General features: G+C 42.5%; 3 protein-coding genes across 8 annotated transcripts in view; 2 read left to right on the plus strand and 1 right to left on the minus strand.

Annotated features, from left to right (window-relative positions):
* The window catches only part of LOC113649943 (natural killer cell receptor 2B4-like), a 469,259-nt gene that overhangs the window by 329,776 nt on the left and 127,420 nt on the right, over positions 1–12,063 (plus strand). The gene's annotated exons all lie outside the window — the stretch shown is intronic.
* LOC113649996 (CD48 antigen-like) overlaps positions 1–12,063 on the plus strand; it is a 100,741-nt gene that overhangs the window by 49,875 nt on the left and 38,803 nt on the right. For all 6 annotated transcript variants that reach the window (XR_007143449.1, XR_007143448.1, XR_007143450.1 and 3 more), the window contains exon 1: positions 6,571–6,698. The gene's annotated coding sequence lies outside the window, so the exon portion shown is untranslated. Of the gene's footprint in view, positions 6,699–12,063 lie in introns of those variants that run through there.
* Positions 1,006–6,524, minus strand: LOC125145112. The gene is made up of 2 exons (XM_047815805.1): positions 1,267–6,524; positions 1,006–1,055 (listed from the first exon to the last, which is right to left on the minus strand). Exon 1 carries the CDS (start codon positions 6,521–6,523, stop codon positions 1,604–1,606), a length of 4,920 nt encoding a protein of 1,639 aa, XP_047671761.1. The 5' UTR covers position 6,524; the 3' UTR covers positions 1,006–1,055; positions 1,267–1,603.

Here is a 12,063-nt window from a genome sequence, read left to right on the forward strand (position 1 = left end):
GTTTCTTCTTCATAAAATCACTTCAGGAAGATTTATAAAATAAGATATTTAAAATGTAACTGTTGTCTGTCTTTAACTCTAACTTGAGAGCCCTGTAGATGATACCGGTGTGTCAAAGTTACAGGGAAGTTAGTCGTAGATGAGAATTTTAACAGGAAAGATTCAAAATCAAAATGGTCATGGTCAGGGGCGGTTCTAGCCCTTTTTTAGGGTGGCTCCAGGCCCCTGTCTGTGATCTCAGCCACCCTAAAACTATAAGTGTAATTTTACTTTCAAAAATAAAAATTACGTTAAAATGCAGGACATGTCGTCGATGGGAAAGAAAGTTATTTATCAGCTTGATCCAAGAGCGATTTTTTTTTTTACTTTGCTTTTACGCGTGTGTTGTAGACTTTTAATAGTGCATCATCAGCTGCCTGCTTTATCTGACCGGAGAAGCACAGAGTCAGTCAGAGCTGCGTTTATCTATAAGGTTAATCAGCGAAACGCTGCAAAATATCTTGTGAATATTTGTTTATTAATGACTGCATTCATTGGACACACTATAAATAATAAACTGCATTCATTGGACACACAGTTTGTACAGAATGCACACATACATGAACTGATTTGATGCAAGACTGGCATCATTACATCATGCATAAAATTTTGGTGTCCACTTTTGACATTTTAAATAATACCATAACTTTTGGCTTACTATGTAGTCATATAATATATAATATTAAACTCTTCTTGTTTTAAATTCTCACTGAGGGCTAAAACCCCTAAAGATGAAACCCTAGAACTGCCCCTGGTCATGATCATGCTTCCCGAACAGACAGCAAGACGGGATGCACATTTCAGAACAGCGTAACAGACATTGCGTAATCGGGTAGGCGTGGCCTATTTAAAACGTAACCCTAACCGTAGTTTTTGGTTGTTTATTTGTGTAGTGTTCTCGTGCAGTGTGTTGGAACGCTGACTAAACACAGAGTTAAACCGTAGCCAATGAAGACAGAGTCGTAGTAAGATTTACCCTTTACTGTCACTCTCTCATTTACATTGTACGGTGAAAACTGCAATAAGACAAAACAACAATATTCAGAGTCTTGGCTAACATTGCATTATAAATTAACAAAGACAAACTGCTATTTGCTATTAGCATCGCTAAAGCTTAAACAGGGTGGTTACAACCATTTTTAACGGCACATAAAACATCGCCTTTTAGAACAAATAATCTCTAATATATGATCTTTAACATGTGTGATATCGCATTAATGAACTTACGGCATTGCCTCTATGATGTTTTTAGTGGATGCGCTGGATACTATAAAGAGCACGCCATGCCGGTTTCATTGCAAGATTGAGCACTGAGCGCTAACCGGAAGTGGCGAAACCGGAAGTAGCAAAACCGGAAGTGACATCGCATAAAACGAACCATATATTTTTACAAATTAAGTAGATAAAGTAATTATAAACTTTAAATTTTTTATATAGAAATATTTATCAAAAATATTTAAAGCACACATATAAATATTAAAGTCCTTACAGGACAACACACTCCCCGCCTGACCTATGTAAGGTCACTATGAACTTGTAAAAGTGCTAAACCTTAGTCCCTAGATCAGTCTTTCGGTAGAAGAAGGACGACCTCTACAATTGGCCTTAGAAAGGTTTTTATATTGCCTTGGTCAGTCGTGGTGACTTCAACCTTTCTTACATGGCCATCCTTTCCAGGAAATACGGCTGAAATTCTGGCCATGGGCCAACAGTTGCGAGATGTCTGCTTGTCCCTGAGCAGAACCAGATCTCCGACTTGTAGGTTTCTGCGAGGTACCGTCCATTTTGGCCTGTGCTGTAAGCAAGGTAAGTATTCTCGTCTCCAGCGGGTCCAGAAGTGGTTTGCGAGAGCCTGAACTTGTCTCCATTGTTTTGTGTACAAGTCCTTGTCCGTAAAGTCTCCGGGAGGAGGCGGAACTCCTGTCTTCTGTGTGAGGAGCATAGATGGTGAGAGTATGAATGGCTGTTCTGGGTCTGCAGACACGGGTACGAGTGGTCGTGCATTTATGATAGCAGTAACTTCTGCCATTAGTGTGCAAAGAACTTCGTGGGTTAAACGTGTTTTCAGCTGGAGAAACATTGAATCTAGGATTCTTCTGGCAATGCCTATCAGGCGCTCCCACGAACCTCCCATGTGAGAACTGTGAGGTGGGTTGAATTCCCAGCTGCATCCTTGCTCGCTGAGGTACTTCTGCACCACTTTGTCCATTCCGAGCTCCTTACACGTTCCAATGAAATTGGTACCGCAATCGGAATGGAGCTGTTTCGGAGGGCCTCTGAGTGCAAAGAAGCGCCTGAGAGCATTTATGCAACTCGACGTGTCCATTGATTCAATGACCTCGATGTGCACTGCTCTTGAACTCATGCAGCAGAACATGATGGCCCACCGCTTGCTCTCCGCATGTCCTCCTCTGGTGCGTCTGCTTGTGACAGACCACGGTCCAAATACGTCGAGCCCCACATATGTAAATGGAGGGCAGACCTTTAGACGTTCAGGTGGCAGGTTTGACATGTGTTGTTCTTCCAACTTTCCACGCAGCTTGCGACAGGTTATGCATTTGTGAAGTACTGAATTAATTAATGATTTGCCTCCCAGGATCCACAGTCCCGCTGCTCTGATAGCTCCTTCTGTCAGGTGACGGCCTTGATGTTTCACTTGCTCATGGTGATGTCGAATGAGCAATAATGATATGTGGCTATCTTTGGGGAGGATTATTGGTTTCTTTTCTGCAGTTGCAAGCTCAGAGTACTTTAGTCGTCCTCCAACACAAATTAAGTTGTCCTCCAAGATTGGACTGAGTTTCCTTAAGTGACTACTTTTGGGTACGGCTTGGTTACCTTGGAGGGCCGTCAGTTCGTTTGCAAATGTAGCCCTTTGTGTTGCTTTAAGGATAACATTCCTTGCTTGGTTAATTTCGTCTGGGGTACGGTGTAAGTCACATCTGTGCCAACCTTTGCATTTGCTGTGTTGGTTGGTGTGATTGTAGGATTTTACTATGTGAACTAGAAATGATATTCCTCTTAATAGGGAGGTGAAGGTGGAGAACCGCTGGAATCGGTAAGAGGTAAACTCTGGTTCTTTCAGGTTAGTAATACATGTTTGTACTTGTGGTCGTATTTCTGGGTCATTTTCGGGTGCAATTAGTTCGAACATCTCAGTCGTTTGTGTCTTTTTTGGAGGTGGCTGACGCAGGAAGGAGGGACCTGTAAACCATGAACTCTGTGCCAAGCGTAGTGCAGGTAAAGATCGTGATGCATGATCTGCAGGGTTTTCTTCTGTGCGCACATAGTGCCACTGCTCAGGTTTTGAGGACTGATGGATGCGTTGAACTCTGTTGTGGACATACACATAGAATCGTTTTGACTCATTGTAAATGTAGCCGAGCACCACTTTGCTGTCGGTAAAGAACTTTATATCATTTAGCTCCAGATCCAGCTCGTCCTTAATGAGATCTGCCATCTCTACTGCTAAGACCGCAGCGCAGAGCTCGAGCCTTGGGATTGTAGGTTCAGACAGGGGTGCTAATTTTGCCTTGCCCATGACAAATCCTACTTCTACTTGTCCATCTTTCTGAAGTGCTTTCAGATATGCCACAGCACCTATGGCCTTGGTAGATGCATCTGAGAATACACACAATTCTGTGTGCACTGTTTCGACTAGTGAGGTTGTTGTGTATGCACGTGGAGCATGAAGCCGATCTAGGTCCTGGAGAGAATCTTTCCAGGCTTGCCATTTGCTTAATTCATTCTCAGAGAGAGGTGTGTCCCAGTCAGGCTGTTCAGAGGTAAGTTCTCTGAGAAGGGCTCTTCCCTGGATCGTGACGGGTGCCAGCAGACCCAAAGGATCAAAAACACTGTTTACAGTGGAGAGGACACCACGCCGGGTGAATGGTTTGGTAATTGTTGATGCAGAGTAAGTGAATGTGTCGGTCGTGATCTCCCATAGCAGACCTAAACTCCGTTGTGTGGGCGAAGTTTCTCCACTTAGGTCTAGGTCCTTGATTACTGGGGCACAATCTTCTGGCGGAAAGGCTTCCATAACTGTCTGAGAGTTCGAAGCAAACTTGTGCAAACGGAGGTTTGATTCAGCTAGTGAGGCCTGTGTTCTTTTGAGCAAGTCAATTGCCTCAGCTTCGGATGGTACAGATAACAAACCATCATCAACATAGAAATGTCTCTCCACGAACTTGACTGTATCGGCACCATGCTCCTGTGCACCTTCTCTGATGGCTCTCCGCAGTCCGTAAATGGCCACGGCAGGAGATGGTCGATTACCGAAGACATGGACCTTCATTCGATACTCAATAATTTCCTTGTTCACATCATTGTCCTTGTGCCATAGAAAACGGAGAAAGTTACGATGGTCTTCATGTACCAAGAAACAATGGAACATCTGCTGAATGTCCGCTAGGATAGCAACCTTCTCTTTCCGAAAGCGTAGCAGGACGCCAACAAGGGAGTTATTGAGGTCGGGCCCTGTGAGGAGCACATCATTGAGAGAGATGCCGGAGTATCGAGCACTGGAATCAAAGACCACCCTGATCTGATTGGGTTTTTGGGAATGATAAACCCCGAATGTAGGAAGGTACCAGCATTCATCCCCTTCTTTCAGTGGTGGCGCTACCTCAGCATGTCCATTGGTAAAGATCCTTTCCATGAATTCCACATACTGTTGCTGCATCTCAGGTTTTCTTTTCAGAGTTCGTTGCAGACTTGTTAAACGATTAACGACTTGCTCCTTGTTGTTTGGCAATGGCTTGCGTGGTTCTCTAAACGGTAGGGGAGCCACCCAGCTGTTATCATCGCTTCTATAGACGCTTGTGTCCATTATTTTTAGAAAGGCTATGTCCTCAACAGATGGAGCAGGTTTGTTGTCGTCCTCGGTTCTGCTGAACACTGTCTCTCCAAGTGTCTTCTCAGTTGATTTGGCGGATGTGTTCCCACTTTGCTGCATCTCCTTGATCCGCATAAAACTTGTACAGGGTTGAAAAATTGAATATCGGCCACTTTCCAGCACATTGGTCTTGAATGTGTTGACCGTTGGCCTATGTGCATTACCTAGGCACACTTCTCCTATTACTACCCAGCCCAGGTCCAGTCGTTGGGCAAAAGGGGCGTTGTTTGGTCCGTTGACCTGCTGCCTGACCTTGTGAGCCCTTATCACGTCTCTCCCTAATAGCAAAAGTATTTCTGCTTTCGGTTCTAGTTCTGGAATGTGCTTGGCTATGTGACAGAGATGAGGCTGGGAAAGAACTGCACTTGGCGTAGGAATCTCAGCACGATTGTTCGTGATCTCATGACACTCAATAAGTGGAGGAAGAGAGATGAGAACCTTTCCATCGAGGGACTCAACCTGGAATCCTTCAGCTTTCCTGCCAGATGTTTTGATTATGCCAGAGCAGGTTCTGAGATGATATGAGAATTGTTCACTCTCCACATTGAACTGCTCGAAGAATTCTGGTCTGGCTAATGAACGATTGCTCTGGTCGTCAAGAATTACATAGGCTTTGATGGCTATGTCCTTGGAGCCCTTTGGGAACAGATTTACAAGGCAGATTTTTGAGCATGAGCGGCTCCACTGACCTGGACCACAAACTTCTGTACAGCTTATACTGACAACGGCTTGGTTAGAGTTATCATCTTCCTCCCCGCCATTCTCTTGTGACGGTGATGGAGTCTTGATTACTTGTGGTGATGGGCCAGGGTGCATGGCCGCATCGTGATTGGTACTACCGCATTCAGAGCACTTTACGCAAGACTTACATTCCTTGGCGAGGTGAGAAACTGAAGAACAGCATTTGAAACATATTCTTTGCTCTTTGAGAAAGGCCTTTCTTTCATCTAAGAGTTTATTTCTGAATGTCCTGCATTTTTTCAAGGGGTGTGGTTTGTTGTGTAATGGACAGATTTTGTTAGGGTCGTCACTGGCTGCACGCACATCTGTTTTGTGAACTGTGATGGCTTTGTTAGTTTGGAAACTCTTCACAATGGTTCTGTCTGGTTTTGCAGTTGTTGTAGTGCTGCTTTGATGCATAAAGCTAGGGTCGTTTCGCTTCCTTGCTTCAAAGCACACAAAGTTGCAGAAATACTCAAAGGGAGGAAAGCGCCCATAATTTTGTTCTTTGTAGCATGACCCGGAAGTCACCCACTTGTCTTGCAGCCCATATGGGAGCTTATCTACAATTGGTGCAATTCCACGTGAAGTGTCAAGGTATGACAGACCTGTGAGATAACCATCCTCTTTAGCACCTTGGATTTCCATAAGCAAATCCGATAGTTCACGTAATTTGATGTGGTCTTTAACTGAAATCCTAGGAAAACTGTCCAATCTCTGAAACAATGACCTTTCGATGATTTCTGGTGCAGCATAGCACTCGTGTAGTCTCTCCCATGCTTTGTGTAAAGCAAGACCGGGGTTACTGACGTGCACTGAGCGGATCCGCTTCACCATTTCGCTAGATTCTTTTCCTAGCCATTTAGTCATGAGGTCCGGGGGGGGGGGGGGGGGGGGGGGGGGGGTGGGGGGGGGGGGGGGGGGGGGTGAGTGGGGAGACCGTAAAAATAGTAAGCGAATAAAATGGATGAGTTCTTGCTCCATGGGATTAAGGACTGTAAAGACAACACTCCCAGCAGAGACATTCAGCACTAAGGCCAGTGAGGTAAAGTGTATTACTGTTTATTTACACTATAGAACTAGATTTGTAAAGTTCGGCGCGACAAAACTTTAATGTTGCTTTGATGAAGTTTTCATAAAAATGGTGATTTTTGGAGGCGACCGGATATAAAGGTGCAAGGGCGTAAGTTTGATTTTGACATAAATGGTTTGGACATAAATATAATTATTCTGCAGAGCCGCATTGTCACAAAAGTACAAAAGCTTATCGCTTTTTACTCGACTTGAACAATAATTAAAATAGTATTTTTTTTTTGCCATAACTTTATTTATTAAGGTTACACAGGTCAAAAACAACAGATATACAATAGGTCTATTTTATTTTTTGCATATTTATGATGCCAGTAAGAATTCCAGCAGGGCAAGTAAAAAAAAAACCTGAACAAGCAGATTTCCTCCAGATCTGCTCCAGAAAAACAACCAGTGTTGTATAAAGTAGTAGAAAGCAATACTCGAGTAAAAGTACAAGTATCGTACTAGAAAAAGACTTTGGTAGAAGTGAAAGTTACCTTTTAGAATATTACTCAAGTAAAAGTCTTATCTGATATTTACTGTACTTAAGTATCAAAAGTCATTTTCTGATATTTAATGTACTTAAGTATTTGAATTAAAAGTAAAAAGTAAAATTTCAGTGATTTTCGGTAGACATAAGATCAGGGGCAGTTCTAGGGTTTCATCCTTAGGGGTTTTAGCCCTCAGTGAGAATTTAAAACAAGAAGAGTTTTATATTATATATTATATGACTACATAATAAGCCAAAAGTTATGGTATTATTTAATGGCGAAAGTGGACACCAAAATGTTATGTATGATGTAATGATGCCAGTCTTGAATCAGATCAGTTCATGTATGTGTACATTCTCTACAAACAGTGTGTCCAATGAATGACGTCATTAATAAAAACATATTCACAAGACAAAAACCAAATCAATAAATGTTATTTTTATTTAGTACTGAATGGATTGTTTGCATTAATATTTTGTTTGTGCTACAACTCTGGTAATAAGAATAGTGACATTTCCGCTGATTAATGTTATAGATAAACGCCTCCAGCTCTGACTGCGCGTGCAGTCAGCACGTGTACTGCATGCGCATGTACTGCATGGAGTACAAATACTTCGTTACTGTAAATTTCATGTATCTGTACTTTACTTCGCAAAGTACAGATACATGAAATTTACAGTAACGAAGTATTTGTACTCCATTACATTACAACACTGAAAACAACACATTACATCACAGAACACAATGTATTAATTACTTAATTTTGTGAATTAAACAACAATATATATTTATATATACTATAATTGGTAACTAGCCACATCATAAAAACTGAGAGCTTAGTGTGTACTGTACTGTGACTTGCTACTTGAACAAGCCAAACACATGTGTACATCTGTCATTACCAGAAATAAACTGCTGGCATATTTGTTTCACATCGATTTTGTCCAGTTTGTCCTGGTGGACATGGCAAACAGCAATACTGTTCAGTCTCACTTGTGTCATTGTTGTTCTGAGACATGTTTTTAGTCTTCGGAGAGCATTAAACTTCTTTCAGTCTCAGCTGATGACACTGGGACCACTAAAAGCAGCCTGACAAGGGTTTCAACTTGACCAAACAGGCCTCTCAATTCAACTGACATTCCTCTTAGAATATTAACCACTTCAGTATTAGATCTAAAAGTGTTTTTATAGACTTGACATTTCCAGACTGTTGGCTTAATGTCCCTAGCTCATGGACCCACTGCAAGGCATCTCGTATCACAGGACTGGCTAGGCATGCAGATTGTGTGATCAAGTTAAGACAATGTGACCCACAATGCACACATATATGTAATACCAATGGCTGCTGTTTCTTTAGCTTTGCTTGTGCTCCAGAATGTCTTCCTGACATTAGCAACACCTTCACATGTTTGGCCTCTTAGACTAGTCATGGGAATATTTAGCCTCATGAGTGCATCCACAGCCACTCTAGCAATGTCCTCTCCAGTAGTCCATGAGACTTCATACAAACCAACAAAAACCTCTTGTGGTAGCAGGTCATGGTCCGCATATCTAAAACCTATAGATTCTTGCTCTAATCCTGAGACATCCTAATTGAAATCTATAATGAGTGAGTACTGCAAAACTGGAAGAGACTGTATAGAGACTGCAATGCCTCTGACAATACAATTTCCTAACATTTGCAAAATCTCATTTTGCACAGAAGGAGAAGTATAGTCATGACAACGGGATAGCCAACTAGAGAGATGTGCATCATCATTGGCTTTGAATTTTAAAAGCTAAAAAAGATTCCCATTTTCTGTTTCATGGCTTCGAAGTGCCATAACCTGCCTAGCAAGGAACTGTACTGAACCTAGAATATTTTGCAGGCAATACCTAGCATCCTCTTGTTGCTTTGCCAAGGCACTTGAAAGTTGTGAATCTACAGGCGATGCTTCTTGAACACAAACTGTAAGTGCATGATGGTGCGACTTACTATTCTGGTGGTGTTCAAAACTAACAAGAGCATTTTTCCAGTTGCTGTATCCTTTTGAGGAGAATGCAGGGTCTGACTTTTTGGAAAGTGTACTTTTCTCTATTGTGTATGTTTTTACACAGTGAAAGCAAAGGATCCACTTTACTCTGGGCTATAGTGAAGCCATGGATATTACTTATACCAACAATTCCTGAAAATGAAGCCCCTTGTTTGACAGCTTTTGAACTGCAATGTGTTTTGGTTGCAGTTGATTTGGCTTTCATTCAAAGTCCAGATCTACACTATCTACAGATCTACACTAATGTTTAAATTTGCAACTCATTAATTTAATATGGGATTGTAATGTACTGTGAAAAACACTGCCCCTGAATCGGTGTGTGACACAACATTCCCCGTATTTTGTGCATAAAACTGTTGTTATAAGAATACTTCCTTACTCACATACCGGTTGCCTGCATAATCACGTTACATATTGCATTATACAACGGAATATAGCTGCATCCGACCTCAACATATTAGCAAGAAAGACAAGGCCAAACAGCGACGTGGGTTAGAGAGGCAGGACTCAAAAAAGGCAAAGGCCAATCCTTTTAGAGAGGTGAGTTACAGAGGCGGGATTCATTGCAGTGGGTAAATCTGTTAAACGTTTGTGTTTCAATTTTTTTACAGAACGCTGTTATAAAATATTTTTCATCTTATTTAATGATTCCTGGATGAATGTTAAATGAAATAAGTAAAAAAGCACAAGACACAGATGGAAATCAGTGATTATGTATAAATATATATAGGCTTGGTCGAATTATTGCTAGGGACAGTTGAGTGTTCCCTGAATATTGGTAGGGACATGTCCCTACCGTCCCTACCCAAATCGACACCCTTGTAAAGGTGTTATTTTTTGAGGAAGTGGAAAAAAAGCTGGTGAAATCTTTATTTCGCAATAAAGTGGTCTTAAGTAAATCTTAAATACAATATACAGGATCACAGTGTGGGGACACGGTGGCTTAGTGGTTAGCATGTTTGCCTCACACCGCCAGGGTCGGGGTTTGATTCCCACCTCTGCCTTGTGTGTGTGGAGTTTGCATGTTCTCCCCGTGCCTCGGGGGTTTCCTCCGGGTACTCCGCTTTCCTCCTCCGGTCCAAAGACATGCATGGTAGGTTGATTGGCATCTTTGGGAAATTGTCCGTAGTGTGTGTGTGTGTGTGTGTGTGTGTGTGAGTGAATGAGAGTGTATGTATGTGTGTGCCTTGTGATGGGTTGGCACTCCGTCCAGGGTGTATCCTGCCTTGATGCCTGATGACACCTGACCCGAGGTAGTTCAGATAAAGCGGTAGAAAGTGAGTGAGGATCACAGTGTGTTCAATTATTATGCATTACATTCATAATAACATCAAAGGAAACAACAGAAAGAAAAAAACTTTTTTTTGTTCTAAAAAGAAAAGGTTTTATATGGTGAGATCTATATATGTTTGTCCAGCAAGTGGCAGTAATGTAATGGCTGGTCATTATTAAAAGCCTGTGAAGAAGAGCTTTATTTCAGGAATCCCATGTACACTGAAACTTTTCCATAAACACTCCAATGTATTATCCGTTGTTGCTGTAGTTACTGGATAGACATCAATCCACTTAGAATGAGCATCAGTTAGAAATAAGAACATTTAAACCCAGAAATGGACCTGCATATTCCATATGAATTCTCCTCCAGGGTTGTCTGGGCCACTCCCATGGCTGGTTCCCTTGCAGGGGTGTTACTCTGCGCCTCAATATCAGCATCCAGTTTCAGCCACCATATATAACTCCTGGCCAACACCTTCATTTTTGACATAACTGCGTGGAACTGATGCAGCTGCTCCAACAAGCTCAAACGTCCTTGTACTGTAATAAGAACACAGGCTCCCACAGCACACATCCATTCTGAACTCTGAGCTCTTGGTGTCTTTACTTATAAAATATAAATTTAGATGTATTGTGATCAGGCCAGCCTTTAAGCACATACTCACACACTCTTGATAAAACAGGATCTTTATTAGTTCAGTGCCTAATGTGCTCTGCTGTAGTTAAGGGGTCCATTACACTGTCCAGCATCAGTACCTGTTCTTCCTCTGGTAGCCGTCCGACTAGGGTTAGGTTTTAGCCTAGGGTTAATTTTTTAGCCTAGGGTGTGTTTTTAGCCTAACATGGATAACCGCCTGCTTACTGCGTGTGAAAGGGGAGGGTGAATAGGGTGTAGAGTAGAGATGATAGGTTCAGAATGAGGGTTGAGGATACCTGTTTTCCCAACCTAACAGATTGAGGTCTGTTGGTGAGAAAGTCCAGAATCCATCTGCAAGTGGAGGTGCAAATTCCCAGCTCACTGAGCTTAGTGATCAGTACAGTGGGGAGAACTGTATTGAACAGAGAGCTAAGGCCAATGAACAGCATTAGGGCAGTGGTGGCTCAACTGGTTAAGGCTCTGGGTTGTTGATCAGAAGATCGGGGTTCAAGGCCCAGCACAACCAAGCTGCCACTGTTGGGCCCTTGAGCAAGGCCCTCAACCCTCCCTGCTCCAGGGACTGTATCATTGCTGCCCCTGCACTCTGAGCCCAACCTCTCAGTTGGGGTATGTGAAGAAAAGAATTCCACTGTGCTGTAATGTATATGTGGCCATAATAAAGGCTTCTATGCCCCCCGTTCTTCTTCTTCTTCTTCTTCTTCTGATGTAGGTGTTGCTTTTATCCAGGTGGGTGAGGGCTGAATAAAGAGCTGTGGAAACTGCATCTTCTGTCGACCTGTGGACCATCTTCTGTCGACCATCTTCAGGCGATAGGCAAACTGGTGTGAGCCCACAGTGAGGTGACTCAGAACCAGTTTCTCAAAACACTTCATAACTATAGGG

The sequence above is a fragment of the Tachysurus fulvidraco genome, chromosome 7 (assembly GCF_022655615.1).
Source record: "Tachysurus fulvidraco isolate hzauxx_2018 chromosome 7, HZAU_PFXX_2.0, whole genome shotgun sequence".
NCBI lineage: Eukaryota > Metazoa > Chordata > Actinopteri > Siluriformes > Bagridae > Tachysurus > Tachysurus fulvidraco.